The sequence below is a fragment of the Eriocheir sinensis genome, unplaced genomic scaffold (genome assembly GCF_024679095.1).
Source record: "Eriocheir sinensis breed Jianghai 21 unplaced genomic scaffold, ASM2467909v1 Scaffold320, whole genome shotgun sequence".
Classification (NCBI taxonomy): domain Eukaryota; kingdom Metazoa; phylum Arthropoda; class Malacostraca; order Decapoda; family Varunidae; genus Eriocheir; species Eriocheir sinensis.
Window position 1 is genome coordinate 79,861 of NW_026111633.1, and position 24,031 is coordinate 103,891.

At 43.6% G+C, this 24,031-nt stretch overlaps 1 protein-coding gene across 1 annotated transcript; it reads left to right on the forward strand.

The window, feature by feature from the left end:
- The first annotated feature begins 4,051 nt into the window (after window positions 1-4,051).
- LOC126991690 (uncharacterized) lies at window positions 4,052-23,791 on the forward strand. Its single transcript, XM_050850401.1, has 3 exons — window positions 4,052-4,735; window positions 11,161-12,079; window positions 23,787-23,791. Exons 1-3 carry the CDS (start codon window positions 4,412-4,414, stop codon window positions 23,789-23,791), a joined length of 1,248 nt encoding a protein of 415 aa, XP_050706358.1. The 5' UTR covers window positions 4,052-4,411.
- Window positions 23,792-24,031: the final 240 nt, after the last annotated feature.

Consider the following 24,031-nt stretch of genomic DNA (forward strand, 5'->3'; position numbering starts at 1 on the left):
CGCCGCCATGTTGCCTCTATTTCTATCTTCTATCAATATTTTCATGCTGACTGCTCTTCTGAACTTGCTAACTGCATTCCTCCCCCCCTCCCGCGGCCCCGCTTCACTCGACTTTCTACTCTAGCTCATCCCTATACTGTCCAAATTCCTTCTGCACGCAAGAGTTAACCAGAATCTTCACTCTTTCATCCCTTACACTGGTAAAGTCTGGAACAGTCTTTCTTCATCTGTATATCCCCCTGCCTATGAACCTCTTTCAAGAAGAGTTTATCAAGACACCTCTCCACCCGAAACTGACCTCTTTTGGCCACTATATACCTTTGTCTGTTGTGGGAGCGGTGAGTAGCGGGCTTCTTTGCTACACTCTTTTTGTTGCCCTGGAGCCATCTCCTTTGTTGTTGAAAAAAAAAGGATACATGGTCTACCTTATTGTCTGGGGATTGTGAAAGTGGATCTGAGACGTCGGAGGATTAGTATGCAACAATTCAGTGGACACGTTTGTGGGTTGAGATAGTTTGATAAGAATAACTGTATATGGATAAGCCTTGGCAGGATACAACTAGAGTGGTCGTAGGAGAAAACAAAAATTCGAGAGATACGAGGCAATTAAGTTAACGAAGGAAAGGGTTTTGGAGAGCACCAGGCTGGACAGGGCAGAGTTGAAGATTTACATAGATTTACATAGAAAATCAGACCACACAGACCCCATGGTCCAGACTTGGTGGTCTGTCCTTAAACCTAAGTGATTTTACATTAATCAGAAGACTCCAAAACGTTGCATTTCTACTCTAGTTGATATTAAGTTGAAGGAAGTGACGGTCGAGCTTATTTTTGAAGGAGTCAATCGTGTTACACTGGACCACTGACGGTGGAAGCTTATTCCATTCTCGCACTACAACGTTGGTGAAGAAAAATTTTGTGCAGTCTGAATTTACTTGTCTACATCTGAGTTTTACGCCATTGTTCCTCGTGCGCAAAGTGTCATCGATCATAAACAATGTTGATCTGTCTACATTCGTGAAACCATTAAGTATTTTAAAACATTCGATCAGTTTTCCTCGGAGGCGACGTTTCTCAAGAGAGAACATGTTAAGGGTAGAAAGCCTTTCTTCGTAGGATTTGTTGCGCAAGGAAGGGATCATTTTCGTTGCCCGACGCTGAACACCTTCTAATTTAGCAATATCCTTTGCATGGTGGGGGGACCAAAACTGTACCGCATATTCCAAGTGGGGTCTGACTAAACTGTTGTAGAGCGGGAGTATTACATCTTTATTCTTGAATACAAAGTTTCTTTTAATGAAGCCCAACATTCTGTTCGCTTTATTTGCTGCATCGATGCATTGCTGTGAGAATTTGAGGTTTGACGCGATTTTGACCCCAAGTCTTTGACGCATTGAACGCTTTTGAGTTTAACGCCGCGCATTTCGTATTCGAACTTCTTATTCCTCGTTCCAACTTGAAGGACCTGGCACTTGTCTACGTTAAAGGGCATCTCCCATCTATCCGACCAAGCTGAAATTTTGTGCAAATCCTCTTGGAGGCTTTGCCTGTCTTCGTCAGTGAGAACCGAGTTACCAATCTTTGTGTCGTCTGCAAATTTACTAATGCGGTTATTGAGTCCAACATCCACGTCGTTGATGTAAATAATGAAGAGAACTGGGCCAAGGACCGAGCCCTGAGGGACGCCACTAGTGACAGGCGCCCACTCTGAGTTAAATCCGTCAATCACTACTCTTTGTTGTCTGTTGCTCAACCAATTCGCGATCCATTGGTTTACTTGACCGTCAATACCTATTTGCTTTAATTTGTAAAGTAATTTATGATGCGGGACTTTATCAAACGCTTTCTGGAAATCAAGATAGACTACGTCCAGTGATTTGCTTACGTCATAAACAGTGAAGAGGTCGTTATAAAAGGTTAATAGGTTTGATAGGCAGGATCTTTTGTTTCGGAAGCCATGTTGTGAGTCCCCAATCAATGAGTGGCTTTCAAGGTAACTCACAATTTTGATTCTAATTATGCCCTCAAGTAGCTTACCTACAACCGAAGTTAGACTAATGGGCCTGTAATTACCTGGTACTTTTTTGTCTCCTTTCTTAAAAATCGGTGTCACGTTAGCCTTTTTCCAATCTGAAGGGACGATGCCTTGTCGCAAGGACATATTGAATACGGTTGTGAGGGAGGAGAGTATTTCGCTCTTCGTTTCTTTCAGCAGAGTTGGATATACTTTGTCAGGTCCAGGACTTTTATTTGTTTTAAGTGAATGGAGAGCTTTAAGGACTTCATCGGTTGTTATTTCAAAATTAGGCAATGCATGCTCGAGATTTACAATAGTACTGGTGTTGGTGGTAGCGAGAGGAAGATTGTTAGTATTAAACACCGAAAAAAAGTAATTGTTTAATAGGTTTGCAATGTGTTGGCTGTCAGTCACTAGTGCACCGTCGCTGTTTGTTGGTCCAATACCACTTTTGATCGCCTTTCTGTTGCTTATGTAACTGAAGAAAGATTTCGGGTTATTTTTACAGTTGGCTGCAATATTTTCTTCATATCTACGCTTTGCCTGACCTACTAGTCTTTTTACTCGTCGCCTGGCATCATTATAAAGTCTAATGTTCTCGGGCGTGCTTTGTTCTTTCTTTAACCTGTAAAACAATTTTATCTCATTGACTGATTGTTTAATTTCGCTATTAAACCACGGTGGGTTTTTATTAATGTTAATTCGCTTCTCGCACAAGGGGACGAATGTGTTCTGCTGAGTGAGTAAGTGATTTTTAAGGCTTAGCCAGGCTTCCTCTACGTTGCCGTCATCTGATAGTTGTATTTCTGTTAGTTTTTGTCGGATTTCTACGAAGTTAGCTCTTTTGAAATTGGGCACCTTTACTTTATTTTCAGTCACTGATGATTGAGCTTTAATGTCGACGCGCACTAATTTATGATCGCAAGAACCGAGGTGTTCTCCTACCGTGACACTACTGACAAGGTTATCTTGGGTCGTTATAACAAGGTCGTGTATATTATTTTGTCGAGTTGGCTCAGAAACCATTTGGCTTAGATAATTTTCTTCTAGAAATTCGATCATTCTATGTGACTCGCCTTCTGTACCTGACAGTGTCGCCCAGTCGATATGGGGGAGGTTAAAGTCTCCTAATATCAGTGAGTCGCTGTTATTAAGTGACTGCCTTAAGACGCTGTACATTTCAAGGTCGTCATCGAGTGATTGCCCGGGAGGTCTGTAGGTGACAGATATATTATTTAAATTGACTTTTGCAATGTTTACTCGCACGCACAAATGTTCAACGTTACTGTTTCCCGGTGTTTTGTCAGTGGGTTGCAAATAGCTTTTGACATAAAGAGAGAGAGAGAGAGAGAGAGAGAGAGAGAGAGAGAGAGAGAGAGAGAGAGAGAGAGAGAGAGAGAGAGAGAGAGAGTCAGCAGGTGGCAGTAAGAGGTGGTGTTAAGTGTGTGTGTGTGTGTGTGTGTGTGTGTGTGTGTGTGTGTGTGTGTGTGTGTGTGTGTGTGTGTGTGTATTTGTAGTTCAATGCTAACAAGAGACAAATCCATCACCAAGGCTCCTGGAGGGCAAGGCGGGACGATCCAGTAGTTAACAAAGCCTCACGCCGCTGAACGCGTCATCTGTGAAAATTCAGAAGAAAAAAACTACCCGAGAAATCGTATTGTTGCAGCAGCTAAATATTTGTAACTGTAAATATTTTGTACGCCTCCCTTCATTGCCAATAATCAATATAAGGGAAATATATTTGTGTGACATGTAATTATTCTTGTAAGATTAATAATACGAAGTTCTTGCTGGGCTTGTGGCAAGAATTTTCGGCCGAGTGGTTCATTGGGTAAGGTGGGCACGATGCGGCCAGTCCCAGCTCACGGCGGCTTCTCGGTGTGACGAGATGTGTGTTGCGGCGCCGGCAGGTTTAGGTGAAGGTGAGGGGATGAATTATGAGGCTTGGTGTGAGTAGAAGGAGCTAGGAGCATGAGGGCGTGGGTGCGGGGTTGGCATGGGCGTAATACTTGTTGCAAACATTCGGCCAGGGATGAGGGAGTGGGTTGTGTGGGTTGGTGTTGGTGGCATGAGGGCGTGGGTGCGGGGTTGGAATGGGCGTAATACTGGTAGCAATCATTCGGCCAGGGATGAGGGAGTGGGTTGTGTGGGTTGGTGTGGGTGGCAGGAGGAGCATGAGGGCGTGGGCGTGGGATGGGCGCACTACTTCCAGCAACATTTCGTCACCTGCATTACGTCCCATCGCCTCAGCGTTACACTCTCAGCCTTTTCTTTGAGCGTCCCCGCCAGTGGTCGGTGTAGCCAAGGCGGAACACGACGAGGAGAAGCCATCCCAGAAGAGGACAACGTTGATGACCTGCACGTTCCTGCTAAAGATTGTTCATTTACATTAAAATGACTCAGCAAAAACAAGTGAAGAAGTCTTGGTGCTGCGGGTGCTTCGGCTGGCTCTTCGCCAGGCGGAAGCGCCGCAGCCCCTCCGAGGAACCTGACGACATCGTCGAGGAAACCGAAAACGCGGGTGCCCAGGCCGATGCAGGGCAACAGGCCCTGGTCTGCCTGAAGAAGGCTGCTCAGCCTCTCGCAGTGGTGGAGGAGGAGATCCCCTCCGACACCCTGCTGGATGCTGATGGGGTGGTGGGGAAGGGCGAAAAGGAGGCCACTGGCAGGAGGCGTCAGACTCTCATCATCACAATCCACTTGGTGAAGAGAGAGAAGGTCCACAAGCCAGTGGATGATACAACAGTCGCACAAAAAGACTGCACGCAATTGGAGAGCCATGGCAAGAGGGTTCAAACTCTCGTAATTACTCTGCACATGGTCAAGAGAGAGAAAATAAAGGAGGTATACGATGAGCTCCCCTCCGAGCACCAAGGCACGGCTGGGGACGCTCCTTCCAGCAGGAGCAAGGCCGTTACCGGCCCACCGGAAAAGATGCCCCTTATCAGCAGCTTCAAACAGCGGGACGCATCTCAAACACCGGTCAAGAAAATGATCAGGTTCAACTTCCAAAACCTGAACACTTTCGTCAAAATTCGTGAGCTGTACTGTGCCTACGACTACTTCAAATATGGCTTCCTCTCCAGCATTCGTCCTGAGCTGAAAAGCCTAAAGGAGAGAGCAGTGGAGCCACAGGAAGAGCCAACAAAGGAAGCAGTAAACAAACTGCCAGAGGCTCAGAAAACAGTAACAGAGGAAGCAACAGATTCAACCAACAAAATCAATGAGCCACAACATCTCACAGGGATCCTCAAGAAAGGAAAGACGGCCAGCACCGCTCATAAATGTGTGCGCTTTAACTTCCAGAACCTGAACACTTTCGTCAAGGATCGTGAACTGTACTGTGGCTACGACTACTTCAGGTATGGCTTCCCTCTCTCCAGCATCCGTCCTGAGCTGGAAAGGCGAAAGGAGAGAACAGTGAAGCCGCAGAAAGGGTCAGCAAAGGACGCGGTAAAGAAACACAACACACGACACCAGCAAACAGTTGGAGCAGCTCGCTGTGCACAAATGAATACCACTACTGAAGGGAAGTCTCCTAAAGGTATCCTGAAGAAAGAAAAGATGCCACGGTCCACCTGTCCAGGACATGTGCGCTTCAACCTTGGTAACCTCCGCGCCCCCGTTAAGGAACGTGAGGTGTACCGTGGCCACGACACCTTCAGATACGCCGCGCCGCTCCAAGTCACTCAGCCTCCCAACTTTACCTCGAGGCCTCACCAGCAGCCCGTTAGATCCGCCTCTAACTCGCTGCGTGGCGCACCTCGGCACCTCGCGAGGCCGGCACAGCGGAGCAACGACTCCTTCCAGCAAAACAGTGGCTGGTATGCTGCACACAACTACACCAACAGCCGCCACTCACAGCACCGCCAGCACAACGCCAGCAGCCACGTCCCGCCAAGATACGAAACAAGGCATTTCTACGAGGGACAGACACATCGGGGCACCAACTCCCGCAGCAGAAGTCGTGCCAAGAGAGGCGCAAAGCCGAGTGGTGGCGAGTTTCTGTGAGCACCGGGCGAGTACACAGCGTCGTGATCAAACTCAAATGTTCAGCGACGTACAGGTGACGTACATTCCGGGTGCATTTCTCAACACCCGCTGAACATTAACTGTCGCTGACTGGTGATAACAGAGACTGAGGAGTGCCAAGAAGCACCACAATCACACTGAGAGGAACGGCTCGCCAGCTGACTAAAATCACCATGCAGAGGAACGCATCCCATGGAACGGTGCCACTTCTACGGAACAAATTGTTCAAGAGTGTCGCATCTGTGGGGAGTGTTTGGACGCATGTGTGCTTACATTTCTTATCTTATATTTCAAATGAAAAAATAGAAAATATTGTCTTACAAAAAACCTTAGGTAGGGATAGCGGCGTCGTGTTGCACCTCAGAACAAGAAACGTTATGTAAGGAGTTGTCTGAACGACCACCTGTTTTAAAACTATATTTAAATGAAAGGTATTAGAATGCTCTTGCCTGTATGCTTCAGCTCAGTGTGATGACCTGAGTTTATTTTGTCTCTCATTCTCTGCGGAATGATTATAGCTTCCAGGTCTGAGACGCGTGCCCAGAGCGTGACGGAGGTGAGATCGGGATGGAGCCACACATTCCGCGTTATTCATTTATCATGGCAAAACTCCCTGGTTCAGTCACGCTTGTTCGCGTGCTATCAACGATTGAGGCAGCTCACAGAAGGTGCCGGAGCCTTAGAACTTTTGCTAAAAATGGTCTTCACATTTATGCCAAGAATCGTGCCAAATCTGTTCTCCGACTTGCCAATAACTCCTTCATCAATAAATCAAAATATTGAAATTTTGCTAACAAAATTGTTTCCATTTACCTGAAAATAGCTCCCACAAAACTCTCTCTCTCTCTCTCTCTCTCTCTCTCTCTCTCTCTCTCTCTCTCTCTCTCTCTCTCTCTCTCTCATCAAGTGACGATGTCAACACACCAGTCTGGCCGTTCTATTTCTTCACTGACTGGATTTAATCAAAGTCGAACAAAATCAAATGAAAAAATAATAAAAAAATACGTCCACATGGTACACACTTATGTATCTTCGACCTTTTTATGCATGTAAAACACAGATAAAATTGACGAATTTTACGAGAAGTGGAACCTGGCATCCCACACGCGGCTCTGCTGTGTGATTGGCTGTCAGGCCACGAGAAGGGCGGGGCGGAGGAGAGCTGTGCAAAAATGTGACACTAAAAGGAAGACGCGATCAGGCCACGGTGAATTTTACACACACACACACACACACACACACACACACACACACACACACACACACACACACACACACACACACACACACACACACACACACACACACACACACACACACACACACACACACACACACACACACACACACACACACACACACACACACACACACACACACACACACACACACACACACACACACACACAAACACACACAATGGAAGAATAGTAACTGAAACATGGTATAACAAACCCGTAGACCTAAACTCAAAATAAGCATTCCAACTAATAACACTATCAGGAACACTGCCGCTACCACCACTACTAATCACCCACCACTTGAATAACGACCATTAACACCATCATGGCAGGCACTTCAACCACCAGGACTACCATATCCGCCCCCCTCCACCCTTCTTCCCGGCATCACCACTGCAGAAGAGAAGGAAGAGAATAGGAGGAAAATGATGAAAGCGTATTGAAAAATCGAAGGAAAAGTTTGTGGGGAGTGAAACGGTGGTGAAGGAGTAATATGGAAATAATAAGTATGAGTAAGTGAGAGTTTTGAAGGAGTAACAGGAAGAAAAGAAGCAAAAGAAGAAGGACGAAGAAAAAAAAAGAAAGGAAAAAATATTAGATGAAGTAAAAACAAGACTTGCAAAAAGGAAACAAAAAGATGAACAAGAAAACGGAAGAAGGAAATGGAAGAAAAAATGTCAAGGAATTATAACTCAAAGAACGTAGAGGATACAAAAAGGAAGTTACGAGGAAGGCAATGGAAGAATTAAAGCAAGGCAGAGTAGGGAGAAGGGATAAGAGGCGAAATAAGACTTAGAATATATAAAAAAGTAAGAGGATATGAAAAGAAATAGAAAAAGTTGGAAGAAAACAATAAAAAGGAGGAAAAAATAAACACGAATGGGAAAGAAGAGAAACAAAAGAGAGTATTTAAATGGGTAGAAATTGGGAAGATTAATATTATGAGAATGTAAAAACGCAGGAAAGCAAAACGAGGAAGTAGAAGTAAAAAAAATAATATACAAAAGTGAAATGACAGGAAGGAGGAAGATGAAAGGCAAGAACAATAAAATGGAAAGACAAAAAAGACAAAACAGACGATACAAACAGAAAAGAAGAAGGATAAAAAAATATACGAATAAGGCTGAAAAAACGAAATAAAAGGAAGGATAAGTAAAAACACGGTTGGGGAGGAGGAGTAAGAGGAAGAGATGAAAGGAAAGAAAACAAAATGGATGACAAAATTTAGATTGAGATAATGAGGAAGTAAAAGAGGGTTTGGAGAATGGCCGCGCGGGAGAAAAGATGTGAGCCAAATTAAGAATGAGAGGGTAGGCAGGAAAAAAAAAGATTAGAAGCAAAATTTGGAGTAAGATAATGAGGAAGCAGAAGAGCGTGACGACTGGAAGAAAGTAGAAGAGGAAGAGGAAGAGGAAGAGGAAGTGATTGAAAGAGGAGGAGAAAGAGGAGATTGAGAAGATTGACGTGCGAGAAAAAAATGTGTAAAGGCAACATAAAAAAAAATTAAAGGGATGAAAAAAAAGATTCAAAGCAAAATTTGGAGTACGATAATGAGAAGGAAGAGCGTGAGGTCTGGAAGAAAGTAGACGAGGAAGAGGAAGTGATTGAAAGATGAGGAGAAAGAGGAGATTGAGATGGAAGAAAAAAAGATATGAGATAAAAAGCAAAGTTGGAGTAGGATAATGAGGAAGAAGAAGAGGCGTGTCAGGAGTAGAAGGAAGTAGAAGAGGAAGAGGAAGTGATTGAACTGAGATTGAGAAGGTTGACGTGGGAGAGAAAAAGTGTTAAAGGAAAATAAAAAAAAAAATGAAAAGGAAGATAAAAAGAACATGATTAAAAGCAAAATTAGGAATAGGATAAAGAAGAAGAACAGAGTGAGAACTGGAAGGAATAGGAAGAGGAAAAGGAAAAGGAAAAGGAGAATCAAAAAAGGAAAATCCATGGGAAACAGTTTAATTTGAGCAGAATGTATTGCAAAGACAGTCAGAAAAACAAAAAAAATGAAAATGAAAAAAAGGAAAGAGGAAAAAGGAAAATTGAAAAAAACCATTGAATAGAAAAGAGTGGAAGCTGAAAAAGGAAAAAAAAAGATGAAAACGTAGAATTAAAACTAGGAGAGAATGATCATAAGCAGGAGTAAATTAGAAGATGGGTGAGCGGAATAAAAGCAGACTAGACAAAAAAGAGAGAGAGAGAGAGAGAGAGAGAGAGAGAGAGAGAGAGAGAGAGAGAGAGAGAGAGAGAGAGAGAGAGAGAGAGAGAGAGAGAGAGAGAGAGAGAGAGTCAGCAGGTGGCAGTAAGAGGTGGTGTTAAGTGTGTGTGTGTGTGTGTGTGTGTGTGTGTGTGTGTGTGTGTGTGTGTGTGTGTGTGTGTGTGTTAATAAAAGATAAAAAGAGACAAATACAACAAAAAGGCTCATGGAGCGAAACGCAGGACGATCCAGTAGTTAACAAAGCCTCACGCAGCTTAACGCGTCATCTGTGAAAATTCAGAAGAAAAAAACTACCTGAGAAATCGTATTGTTTCAGCAGATAAATATTTGTAAATTTAAATATTTTGTACGCCTACCTTCATTGCCAATAATCAATATAAGGGAAATATATTTGTGTGACATGTTATTATTCTTGTAAGATTAATAATACGAAGTTCTTGCTGGGCTTGTGGCAAGAATTTTCGGCCGAGTGGTTCATTGGGTAAGGTGGGCACGATGCGGCCAGTCCCAGCTCACGGCGGCTCCTCGGTGTGACGAGATGTGTGTTGCGGCGCCGGCAGGTTTAGGTGAAGGTGAGGTGATGAATTATGAGGGCTGGTGTGAGTAGAAGGAGCTAGGAGCATGAGGGCGTGGGTGCGGGGTTGGCATGGGCGTAATACTTGTTGCAATCATTCGGCCAGGGATGAGGGAGTGGGTTGGGTGGGTTGGTGTTGGTGGCATGAGGGCGTGGGTGCGGGGTTGGCATGGGCGTAATACTGGTAGCAATCATTCGGCCAGGGATGAGGGAGTGGGTTGTGTGGGTTGGTGTTGGTGGCATGAGGGCGTGGGTGCGGGATTGGCATGGGCGTAATACTTGTTGCAATCATTCGGCCAGGGATGAGGGAGTGGGTTGTGTGGGTTGGTGTGGGTGGCATGAGGATGTGGGTGCAGGGTTGGCATGGGCGTAATACTGGTAGCAATCATTTGGCCAGGGATGAGGGAGTGGTTGTGTGGGTTGGTGTGGGTGGCATGAGGGCGTGGGTGCGGGGTTGGCATGGGCGTAATACTGGTAGCAATCATTCGGCCAGGGATGAGGGAGTGGGTTGTGTGGGTTGGTGTGGGTGTCAGGAGGAGCATGAGGGCGTGGGCGTGGGATGGGCGCACTACTCCCAGCAACATTTCGCCACCTGCATTACGTCCCATCGCCCCAGCGTTACACTTTCAGCCTTTTCTTTGAGCGTCCCCGCCAGTGGTCGGTTTAGCCAAGGCGGCACACGACGAGGAGAAGCCATCCCAGAAGAGGACAACGTTGATGACCTGCACGTTCCTGCTAAAGATTGTTCATTTACATTAAAATGACTCAGCAAAAACAAGTGAAGAAGTCTTGGTGCTGCGGGTGCTTCGGCTGGCTCTTCGCCAGGCGGAAGCGCCGCAGCCCCTCCGAGGAACCTGACGACATCGTCGAGGAAACCGAAAACGCGGGTGGCCAGGCCGATGCAGGGCAACAGGCCCTGGTCTGCCTGAAGAAGGCTGCTCAGCCTCTCTCAGTGGTGGAGGAGGAGATCCCCTCCGACACCCTGCTGGATGCTGATGGGGTGGTGGGGAAGGGCGAAAAGGAGGCCACTGGCAAGAGGCGTCAAACTCTCATCATCATAATCCACTTGGTGAAGAGAGAGAAGGTCCAGAAGCCAGTGGATGATACAACAGTCGCACAAAAAGACTGCACGCAATTGGAGAGCCATGGCAAGAGGGTTCACACTCTCGTAATTACTCTGCACATGGTCAAGAGAGAGAAAATAAAGGAGGTATACGATGAGCTCCCCTCCGGGCACCAAGGCACGGCTGGGGACGCTCCTTCCAGCAGGAGCAAGGCCGTTACCGGCCCACCGGAAAAGATGCCCCTTATCAGCAGCTTCAAACAGCGGGATGCATCTCAAACTCCGGTCAAGAAAACTATCAGGTTCAACTTCCAAAACCTGAACACTTTCGTCAAAATTCGTGAGCTGTACTGTGCCTACGACTACTGCAAGTATGGCTTCCCTCTCTCCAGCATTCGTCCTGAGCTGAAAAGCCTAAAGGAGAGAGCAGTGGAGCCACAGGAAGAGCCAACAAAGGAAGCAGTAAACAAACTGCCACAGGCTCAGAAAACAGTAGCAGAGGAAGCAACAGATTCAGCCAACAAAATCAATGAGCCACAACATCTCACAGGGATCCTCAAGAAAGGAAAGACGGCCAGCACCGCTCATAAATGTGTGCGCTTTAACTTCCAGAACCTGAACACTTTCGTCAAGGATCGTGAGCTGTACTGTGGCTACGACTACTTCAGGTATGGCTTCCGTCTCTCCAGCATTCGTCCTGAGCTGGAAAGGCGAAAGGAGAGAACAGTAAAGCCACAGAAAGGGTCAGCAAAGGACGCGGTAAAGAAACACAACACACGACACCAGCAAACAGTTGGAGCAGCTCGCTGTGCACAAATGAATAGCACTACTGAAGGGAAGTCTCCTAAAGGTATCCTGAAGAAAGAAAAGATGCCACGGTCCACCTGTCCAGGACATGTGCGCTTCAACCTTGGTAACCTCCGAACCCCCGTCAAGGAACGTGAGGTGTACCGTGGCCACGACACCTTCAGATACGCCGCGCCGTTCCAAGTCACTCAGCCTCCCAACTTTACCTCGAGGCCTCACCAGCAGCCCGTTAGATCCGCCTCTAACTCGCTGCGTGGCGCACCTCGGCACCTCGAGAGGCCGACACAGCGGAGCAACGACTCCTTCCAGCAAAACAGTGGCTGGTATGCTGCACACAACTACACCAACAGCCGCCACTCACAGCACCGCCAGCACAACGCCAGCAGCCACGTCCCGCCCAGATACGAAACAAGGCATTTCTACGAGGGACAGACACATCGGGGCACCAACTCCCGCAGCAGAAGCCGCGCCAAGAGAGGCGCAAAGCCGAGTGGTGGCGAGTTTCTGTGAGCACCGGGCGAGTACATAGCGTCGTGATCAAACTCAAATGTTCAGCGACGTACAGGTGACGTACATTCCGGGTGCATTTCTCAACACCCGCTGAACATTAACTGTCGCTGACTGGTGATAACAGAGACTGAGGAGTGCCAAGAAGCACCACAATCACACTGAGAGGAACGGCTCGCCAGCTGACTAAAATCACCATGCAGAGGAACGCATCCCATGGAACGGTGCCACTTCTACGGAACAAATTGTTCATGAGTGTCGCATCTGTGGGGAGTGTTTGGACGCATGTGTGTGCTTACATTTCTTATCTTATATTTCAAATGAAAAAATAGAAAATATTGTCTTACAAAAAACCTTAGGCAGGGTTAGCGGGGTCGTGTTGCACCTCAGAACAAGAAACGTTATGTAAGGAGTTGTCTGAACGACCACCTGTTTTAAAACTATATTTAAATGAAAGATATTAGAATGCTCTTGCCTGTATGCTTAGAAGGAAGTAGAAGAGGAAGAGGAAGTGATTGAAAGAGTAGATTGAGATAGACGTGGGAGAGAAAAGATGTAAAAGCATAATTAAAAAAAAAATGAGAGGGAAGAGAAAAAAAGAGAAAAGATAAAAAGCAAAATTAGGAATAGGATAAAGAGGAAGAAGAAGAGCGTGAGGACTGGAAGGAAGTAGAAGAGGAAAAGGAAGAAGGAAAACGGAGAATCAAAAAAAGAAAATCAATGGGAAACCGTTAAATTTGAGCAGAATGTAAAACGAAGAACGTCAGAAAAAACAATAAAAAATGAGGAGAAAAAAGTAATGAAAGACGAAAAGGAAAAAAAAGGAAAAAATTGAAAAAAACGATGAATAGAAAAAACTGAAAGATGAAAAAGGAAAAAAAGATGAAAACGTAGAATCAAAACTGGGAGAGAATGAACATAAGCAGGAGTAAATTAGAAGATAGGTGAGCGGAATAAAAGAAGACTAGACAAAAAAAGGAGAGAGAGAGAGAGAGAGAGAGAGAGAGAGAGAGAGAGAGAGAGAGAGAGAGAGAGAGAGAGAGAGAGAGAGAGAGAGAGAGAGAGAGAGAGAGTCAGCAGATGGCAGTAAGAATCAGAATCAGAATCAGAATCAGAATGCTTTATTCCATTAAAGTACAATGTACAATGGCTTTTCTCTTAATTACTAAATACTTTACATGTAGTACAGATATCATATATAAGACTTTCTTTAACTAATCTTGTATCTTAATTACTAAATATTTACATGGGATATCATATATAGGAACTTGCTAGATATAATACATATGTACGTGATAAGTGTATATTATGTCCTTCACGCGTTCTTTAGCAAAAGCCTCCTTGAAGAGCGTGAATAGTTAGGGCTTTCTTGAAGCTCGTGAGTGACGGGAGTTCTTTTATATTAGGGGGGAGCTTGTTCCATGCTCTTGGTCCACTTACTAATAGTGACCGCGCACCATTGTCTGTTCTCACTCTTGGGATAAATAGGTCTCCGTTTTGTCTCGTTACAAGTTCGTTAATTTGTGTTACATATGGTAAGTTTAGTAGCCACTCAGGATAATATTTATGGGTCACTTTATACACCATTATGCACTGATCGAATTTCACTTTTTCTTTCATCTTTATCCACTTTAGTTCTTGTAACACAGGAGTAGCACGGTCGCGTCTTTTGTATCCCCCAGCAGCAACTTTGGCAGCGAAGTTTTGCAGTTTTTGCACTCGCTGCATGAGGGTCTCATTGGTGTTGCCCCATATTTTTAGTCCGTAATTGATTAGACTTAACACTAGTGTCTTGATAACAATCACTCTGGTGTCCTTATCAAATATGTCCTTAATTCTGTTTGTGAACATTATAACCCCTATTACTTTTTTGTTGAGTTGATGTATGTGTGTGTCGAACGTCATGTACTTGTCAAAGTAAACACCCAATATTTTAACATGTTTGCTTATTGGTATATCACTTCCGTCAAAGTTGATGGTCATATCATCTGGTAAGCTCGATAACAGTTGCCGTGTGCCGATAAATATAAATTGGGTTTTGTTAGAATTCAACATAAGGCCACTTTTTAGGAAGTAAGTCTTGGCATTCGACAGTGTTACTTTAGCTCTGGTTATTAGCTGGTCTATGTTATTAATGTTGTCACTGTGGATAAACTGTGTGTCATCTGCGTACTGAACCAGTATACAGTCGCTGATGTGATCCGAGATATCATTAACAAAAATAGTAAAAAGAATAGGGCCAAGGATAGAGCCTTGTGGGACTCCATGTGTTATTAAGGATTTGGGTGATATGTGATTGTTTAGCCGGACTGATTGAGTTCTGTTTGATAGGTAGTCTTGGATCCAGAAAGGGTCTATACGTAGTTTAAGGCATCGCTGCAGTAAAATGTCGTGGTTAACACTGTCGAATGCCTTCGATAAGTCACATAAAGTTATCAGAGTAATTCTCTTGTTATCTAGGTTACTATATACATTATTGGATATTACTGTGAGAGCAGTTTCAGTAGATAGCTCCGGCCTGAATCCGTGTTGAGAGTTAGAAAGTAAAGCATTCCCTTCCAGGTGGTCAGAAAGTTGCTTAGCTACAATTTTTTCTAAGACCTTTGATATCACAGGGAGGAGTGATATGGGTCTGTAATTGGAGTTGATATTGCTATCCCCTCCTTTAAAAATCGGGACAACAATGGCATGTTTCCATGGGGTGGGAAATTTACCTGTAGCTATTGAGGTGTTGAATATGCATGTTAGGTAGAAGGCTGTAACAAAAAGGCTGTCTTTTATGAAATTTAAAGAAATGCCATCGCTACCTACAGCTTTGGTCTCCTTTAGTTTGGATATTGTTAGAATTACAGTCTCAACATCAACTGGTTTAGGTCTGAAGAAGTTATTTGTGTCTAAGTTATCAATAGTGTCATGAGTTACTCGTACGTTGTCTGAGTTAGTATTATTGTTAGTAGAGTCATTTTTGCATCTCTCAAACGTTTCTCTTCCTACGTTAGCGAAGTAGTTGTTAAAATCCTCCGCCTTGTCATTAATATCTTCGTTAGTGATGATGTTGTTATTAGGTTTATTGTTAGGCACTATACCTCTAATATTACTCCACATTTGTGACGAGTTGCCTTTACTTTGGCGGAATTTATTATGATAGTATGTCTTTTTTGCCTTGTGGAGCTTATCCTTAACGCGTTTCTTTTCTTCTTTATATTTGTTGTAAAGTTGTGTGTTGTGTCGATCTAATTTTAGCTGGCCTTGTAAGCTATCCCTGTACCTCATGTTATCTCTTACTTCTTTGTCAATCCAGGGAGCAGGTGGTCTATTTATATATTTAGTCGTCATTGGGGCAACTTGATCTAGGCAAGAATTGAATATTGTATTAAGTATATTCACCTGTTCGTCAATGTCATCAGTTAACGTGATATTATTTAAGCAGTCTGAGCTGGTTAGCAATGCTTCACGAAAGTTATCTTTATTGTATGTGGCCATGCTTCTGAAAGTTTTCTTTATTTTTGTTCGTTTGGGCTTGCTAATGTCGATTTTTGAGATAATCATGTTGTGATCTGCGATAGTACTGGGAAGGCAATCAGAGGTAACAATACTTTCTTTTTTGTTTGTGATTAGGACATCAAGTAGTGTGGCAGACTGGGGGGTGACACGTGTTGGTTTACTTATTACTTGGAATAAACAGCAAGCTTCAATTATTTTCCGCAGGTTGCTGTTGTTAACTAGAAGGTTATCGTTAAGATCGCCGAACACATACATGGGTTTCTTTCTTAGGTTAACGTGCTTGAAGACTTCCATTAGATAATCATATGAGGTAGCGGGGGCCTTGGGATGTCTATATAAGCATCCTACAATGATTGATGGTAGTTTTCTGCTTTGAACTGTGTGTGTGTGTGTGTGTGTGTGTGTGTGTGTGAGAGAGAGAGAGAGAGAGAGAGAGAGAGAGAGAGAGAGAGAGAGAGAGAGAGAGAGAGAGAGAGAGAGAGAGAGAGAGAGAGAGAGAGAGAGAGAGAGAGAGAGAGAGAGAGAGAGAGAGAGAGAGAGAGAGAGAGAAACTGCGTCGAATTCCTTGAGAAACGAAATATGGCCTACTATATTAGCTTTGAATTACTATTGCATGAATTTCTCTCTCTCTCTCTCTCTCTCTCTCAGCAATCCGCTTTTTTCCTTGAATATCTTTCTTTTCGCTAGAACTTTCTTTTTCTTTATAGCCATTTCCTCAACCTTCATTAATATTATTAACCCATTTGCATTTCTCAGTTTTTTCCCTTTTATCTTTTTTCTTCACTTTGCTATTCATAATTCATCGTATTTTCTTTATTATTTTTTTATAAGATTCATGATTTATATTCATACACATCATCATCATCATCATCATATTTTTTTCAGTCTTTCTTTACATCACAGAAAAAAATAGAGGCGAATAAATACACTTTCACGTCGTCTCCGCCAGTTCTTCTCCTTCGCGCAGTTGCTATCCATATACAGGGGCCTTGTCCGCCCTCGTATGGAGTATGCATCTCATGTGTGGGGGGGCTCCACTCACACAGCTCTTCTGGACAGAGTGGAGGCTAAGGCTCTTCGTCTCATCAGCTTTCCTCCTCCCACTGATAGTCTTCTACCTCTTAAATTCCGTCGCGATGTTGCCTCTCTTTCTATCTTCTATCGATATTTCCACGCTGACTGCTCTTCTGAACCTGCTAACTGCATGCCTCCCCCCCTCCCGGGGCCCCGCTGCACACGACTTTCTACTCATGCTCATCCCTATACTGTCCAAACCCCTTATGCAAGAGTTAACCAGCATCTTCACTTTTCATCCCTCACGCTGGTAAACTCTGGAACAATCTTCCTTCATCTGTATATCCTCCTGCCTTCGACTTGAGCTCTTTCAAGAGAAGGGTATCAGGACACCTCTCCTCCTGAAATTGACCTCTCTTTGGGCCACCTCTTCTGATTCTTTTTTAGGAGCAGCGAGTAGCGGGCTTTTTTTTATTATTGTTTCCTTTTGCTGTGCCCTTGAGCTGTCTCCTTAGTTGAAAAAAAAAACCTTTCTTCCTTTACTTCCTCTCCTTTTCAAATAATTTCCGATTATCATGCATTTGTCTTGCTATTTTTTCTTCCCTTCATGCAAACTTGACTCAACTCTCTCTCTCTCTCTCTCTCTCTCTCTCTCTCTCTCTCTCTCTCTCTCTCTCTTTCTCTTCCCTTCGGCCAAAAATTCACTTCACATACAATCGTATCTTCCTCTCCTTTCTCTTTGTATTCATCATTTTTTTTAACTTTTTTATTTCCATTATTTTCTTTCTCGTGTTGTCCTTCTCACTCTTTCTTTCCATAATTTCCTCTTCCTTTTTGTCCTTCTCTTTGTTTCCGTTTTTCATGTCTTCCTGCAATTCTTCTTCCTTACTGTTTTCCATCTGCATCTTTTCTTTTGCCTCTTTTTCCTCTTCCTCCTTTTCCTCATAGTCCTCTTACTTTCTTGTTTCCTATTTTCTTTCTTCCTCTTCCACTTTCCTATTTAATTATATTTTTTTCTTCCTTTTTTCCTTTTTGTTTCTTTTTCTTCTTTTTTTCTATTTCTTCTTCTTCTACTTCTTCATTCTCTCCGTTTTACTATTTTTATTATTACTATTTTGCCCTTTTTTTCCCTCCTCCTCCTCCTCCTCCTCTTCTTCCTCCTTTTCTGTTGCAAATATGAAGTCATTTTTATACATCAGATAAGCCTTGTTACCGATTCAAGGGGGTGGAGGAGGAGGAGGAGGAGGAGGAGAGGAAACATGGAAATATGGACTAGCAGGCAGCAGAAAGCCTGTTGGCTGAACGAAAACACGATGAGGAGGAGGAAGAAGAGGAGAAGGAAAGGGCGGGAAAAACATGTGTATAGAGTAAAAAGATAAAGGGGGAGGAGGATTTGGAGGAGGAGGAGGAGGAGGAGGAGGAGGAGGAGGAGGGAAAGGAGAGAAGATGAAGGCGGGGCCAAAAAAAAGTAAAGGTGGGAAAAAAAGGAAAGGGGGGAATATTTAGAGGAAAGTTGGCGGAGAAAATGAGGAAGGGCAAATGGGAGAAAAATAGCGAAAACACGATGGGGAGGAGGAAGAAGAGGAGGAGAAGGAAAGGGCGGGAAAAACATGTGTATAGAGTAAAAAGATAAATATATACAAAAAAAAGTTATTTTTGGGAAGTGACAGTAGAGAAGAATAAAGAAAGGAAGGAAATGAATATATGAAGCAATGAAGGAAGGAGGGAGGAAACTACACCCACACAAAAGGGGGAGATGGAGAAATATAATGAAACTGAATGTAAAAGGGACCGTACAATCATGTGATGAATAGCGTGAGAGAAAAGGAGAGGACGGAAGAGGAACAGCATGAAGACATGAGACGGAATAAAACAAAAGAAACTGGATCTGGATCTGGATACATGATGCGCAGGGCACCCGCACAGGTGCATAACACGCATATTTGTGTTGGCTGTTGGGGGGACGGGGGAGCCGGGTGTGCAGGGGAGGGAAGTGGATCAAGTATAATTGTTAGTGTTGGTGTGTTGTGATGACAAGTGAGTGTGTATTTGTTTTTTGAATGAGTCTATTGTACCGCAGTCTAAAATCTGTTGAGGGAGGCTGTTCCAGTCACGTATGGTGCGTGGAAAGTATGAGTGCTTGTATGCGTCAGTGTTAGTGACATATGTTTGGTATTTATATATGTGTGTGTTACGAGTACGTTGACTGTTTGCGTTGTGTAGGTATGTTTGTGGGTCAATGTCAATGTGAGTGTTTGTGATCGTGTACACAAGTGTAAGTCTGTGTGCTTGTCTGCGTATGTGAAGAGGTTCCATGATTATCTGTTGTTTGATCCGTGTTGTGATGCCAGGCGTTCAAGTGTAATTGTTTGTAATGAACCTAGACGCCTTGGTTTGATTTGTTCTAACCTATCAATGTTTCTGTGTGTGTAAGGATCCCACACCGTGGAGCAGTATTCCAGTGTTGGTCTCACAAGTGTGTCATAAGCTGTGTGTTTAATGTCAGGTGTGCAGTTATGTAAATTCCTCCTCAGGAACCCCAGAGTTCGGTTGGCTGTGGCACTGATGTGGTTTATGTGGGTGTTGAACTTAAGGTTAGTGGATAGGTGGACACCAAGATACTTGTGTATGTGTGGACTGATTCTAGTTCTGAATTATGGAGTGTAAGTGTGATGGATGGGGTTGTGAGCTCTGGTGAATCTTAACAGCTTGCATTTGTCTGGTCGGAAGTGCATCTGCCAGGTGCGCTCCCACCGCTGGAGGGCGTCCAAGTCTTTTTGTGGCAGTCTGCAGTCGTCAGTAGTCTTTACTGCTCTAAACAGCAAACTATCATCTGCAAATAGGCTAGTGGAAGAGTTAGGCGTTGAGAGTGGAAGATCGTTAATGTACAGGAGGAAAAGAAGGGGGCCTAGAACGGTGCCTTGTGGGACACCTGAAGAAACAGGGACAGTGTCAGATGAAGATTCGTCAAGAAGAACACGTTGAGTCCTGTTAGTAAGAAATGCAGTGATCCAGTGAAGAATAGGTCCTGGAATACCGTAGTATTTCAAGTTTAATGTCAGTCTTTTGTGCGGGACTTTGTCGAAGGCTTTGGCAAAATCTAAAACAATAGTGTCAACTTGCTTAATGTCACTTCGGTCAAGTAGCCTCGTAGTGTCGTGGAATGTAGTAATGAATTGCGAATGGAGATTAATGATAGAGGGGAAAATAGCGGAGAGGGTGTATGCGGAAGGAGAGGGGAAAACAAACAGTAATAAATCAGATAAAAGAGGAGACAGTAGAACACAGAAAAAAAGGGTAGAGGGAGAAAAACGAAAGATAAGGAAGAAAAGGAAGCATGCGTGTCAGAAAGAGAGGGGAATGATGAGGAAGGGAGAGAGAGAGAGAGAGAGAGAGAGAGAGAGAGAGAGAGAGAGAGAGAGAGAGAGAGAGAGAGAGAGAGAGAGAGAGAGAGAGAGAGAGAGAGAGAGAGAGAGAGAGAGAGAGAGAGAGAGAGAGAGAGAGAGAGAGAGAGAGAGAGAGAGAGAGAGAGAGAGAGAGAGAGATCGTACCACAATGAATACTAAAGAGTTTGTTTATGCCAAATGTTTCAAAGCAGTGTTGACTCCATGCTCCTCCTCACCCTCCCCTTCCTCCCCCTCCTCCTCCTTCTTGACTCTATTCTTCCTTGCTTCTCACCCTCTCTTCTCTCACGCCTTTGTATCTTTCATCCTCCTCTTCGTCTCTTTACTTCTCACACTTCTTTACACTTCCAAATCTTTCTCTTTTGTTTTTTTTATCTTTTACTCATTCTTTTTCCCTCCTTCTTCTTCTTCTTCTTCTTCTTCTTCTTCTTCTTCTTCTTTTTCTTCTGTTTTTTCTTCTTCCTTTTCTCTTTGAATATCCATCTCTTCCCTTTGCTTTACCTCTTACAAAAAAACTTTATCTCACCTTCGCTCACCTCTTCTTCCTCTTTTCCTTCTTCTTCCTCCTCTCTTCTCCTCTCATCCCCCGTTCTCATCTCCTTTCATCACACCCTTTCATCAGTCACCACCTCTTCATCCTCTTCTTACTTAGCTTCCACCAGCGCATAATCCTCCTCCTTCTCCTCCTCCTCTTCCTCCTCTAGGACCTCTTCTCCTTTTGCTTCCAGGTTTAACATTCCTCTGCCACCATAATCTTTTTCCTCCTCCTTATCCTCTTCCAGTTCCTTCTCTTACGGCACCTCGACATCCTCCTCCCCCATCCTCCTCCTCCTCCACCTCTTACTTCCTATACGACGCCTCGGGCTCGTCGTTTTTCTTCTTTTCTTTCCATTTCTTCCGGTTATGCATTTTTTTCTATTTTTCTTTCATTTCACTTCCTTCTCTTTCCTCCTCCTCTTCCTCCTCCTCCTCCTCCTCCTCATCATCATCATCATCATCATCATCCCTATGTTTCCAATTTTTCTTCTCTTTTCTCCTGCTAGTTCACTTTTTCTTGACCTGTTCCTCTTCTTCCTTTTCTTTTCTAATTTTGTTTCTTTTTCTATGCCTTCTTCTTCTTCGTCTTCCTTTCTTCTTCTTCCTCCTTATCCTCCTCCTCTTCCTTCTCATTTGCTAACCTCACTTTAAGGTCTTCCTTCTCTCCTTACTCTACCTCGCTCCCTTGGTATTGCTTTTCCTCCTCCTCCTCCTCCTCCTCCTCCTCCTCCTCCGCCTCCTCTTCCTGCTCTTGGCTTTCGCATTCTCGGGTGTCCTGCAAGGCAAATCTTCGTGAGAGAGCATTTGTGTCTTCTTTGGTCGTGCTATTCGGTGTGAGAGAGAGAGAGAGAGAGAGAGAGAGAGAGAGAGAGAGAGAGAGAGAGAGAGAGAGAGAGAGAGAGAGAGAGAGAGAGAGAGAGAGAGAGAGAGAGAGAGAGAGAGAGAGAGAGAGAGACCTTATTATGTTAAGCTACACACACACACACACACACACACACACACACACACACGAGTCCCCCCTCCACGCAGCTCCCCGAAGTCCCGTTTTCTTTGACACATTATACTGGCGTCGTTTGCATAATGGTAATACTAATAACTGTTTAGGGCTTCTTGTGTGTGTGTGTGTGTGTGTGTGTGTGTGTGTGTGTGTGTTATTTTTCTAATTGCTTCTTATTTCTACTTTTTGGATATTCTGTTTAGCACGCCTTATCCTTCTTTCTTTTGTTCATATTTGTATAATCATTATCTCTGTCACTATCGCTGAATGTGAATGGAGTGTTATTATTATCTTTTCTTGACTTTCTTATTATTATTACTACTCCGTGTTTTACAGTCATCGCCGAGATTACCCGCACGCTGTCCCGACGACCACCTCGACACTCTCTGAAGAGGGTTAAAGGAGCTCGAGAGAGAGAGAGAGAGAGAGAGAGAGAGAGAGAGAGAGAGAGAGAGAGAGAGAGAGAGAGAGAGAGAGAGAGAGAGAGAGAGAGAGAGAGAGAGATGAAATTAAAGAAAAAAGAAAGTGGAGGAGTTAAAATGGAAAAGAGAAACGATAAGATGAGACAAGAAGTGAAGGAATTAGAGAGAAGAAAAAAGCAAGAATTTAATCTGAGGAGAAACCCAATAAACGAAACCGGATAGAAGGAAACAAGAGGGAGAGGAACAAAGGGAAAAAATAGAGAATAGATTAACCGAATGGGGAGGAAAAAAAGAAAAAAAAATACAACGCAACAACGAAACGAAGATTAAAAGAATATATAAAAAAATGAAGGAAACGCAAGAGAAAAATGATACAAAAAATCGTGTAGCGAGTTGACAAAAGTATAGGAAGAAAAAAATTGAAAAACAGATGAAAAAAACAAGAAAAAGAGGAATGAAGGGAAACGTGTAATAGTGACAGACAGACAGACAGACAGACAGACAGACAGACAGACGGACGGATAACTGGGGAGACGGGAAGAAGAGACAAAACGGGAAATTATACAGAATACACAAACAAAACGTGGGAGGCGGAAGCGAAGATAAAAGAAACCGAGAAAGAAAAATACAAACAGAAAAACAACTGAAAGGAAGGAGAAGGGCAAAGAAAGGCGGCGAAACAGGAGGAGGAGGAGGAGGAGGAGGAAGAGGAGGAGGAGGAGAGGAAGGAAGAAAAAGAAGAAGAAAGGAAGAGTATCGGAATATAGAAAAAGTGTAAGAGCAAAAATAAGGCAAAAGCGGGCAGAGGGAGAAAGAGAAAATAGAAAAAAAACATGTAATAGAAAACAAGATAAAAGAGACAAAGGGTAAAGGAAAACTGGAAGGGTTAAGAACACACACACACACACACACACACACACACACACACACACACACACACACACACACACACACACACACACACACGAGGAGGGGACAAATAAGCGATAATATAAAAGATAAAACAAATGATGATGTAATAAATATAAAACAAACAAGGAGGTCAAGATAAGGGAATGAACCAAGGAGATAACACGTGTGGTGATAATTTAGGAAGCAATAGACAACGGAAGAGAGAGTGATAAAGGTCATAAATAGATATAAAAACGGTAATAAGGGAGATAAGACGAGAGGAGAGAGGAGGAGTAGGAGGAAGAGGAGAAGGTAGAGATGTTAGTGGAAAAAGAACAGCAACAACAAGAACAAGAAGAACAAAAACAAGATGATGATAATGAGGAGAAAGCGAAATAAAGGAAAATATATAAATAGAAATGGATAAGGGGAAAAAATAACTGAAAAAGAGGACGAAAAAAACGAAAATAACGAAACAATTGTTACAAAATATCTCAAAGGCTTTCTGTGACAAACACTATACACACCAGCCTAACACAAGACCCATATTTCTAAACGCTTCAGGCTGACACGCCCACAGTTAATAAGGCTTTCGAATATTGTGTTAGTCTTTCCGTGGGTAGTTTTATCAGCCTAGCATTAGATTGACCAGACTTCTGCGCCATGAACGTGAACAAACACCTATGAAAACCTGACTAGCCTCCTTTGTGACTCTGGGAATATTTTGTGTGAGCCGAAAACATCTAATGTAAGGAGGACTGGAAACGCAGAAATGGACGAACAAATGACAAGAGAAGTTGAGGAAAAGT

Coding starts and splice junctions, on each gene's coding strand:
- LOC126991690 (XM_050850401.1), top strand. CDS start 4,412: ATGACTCAGCAAAAACAAGTGAAGAAGTCTTGGTGCTGCGGGTGCTTC. Junction 4,736..11,160: donor ACTTGGTGAAGAGAGAGAAG/GTCCACAAGCCA, acceptor AAGAGAGAGAAG/GTCCAGAAGCCAGTGGATGA.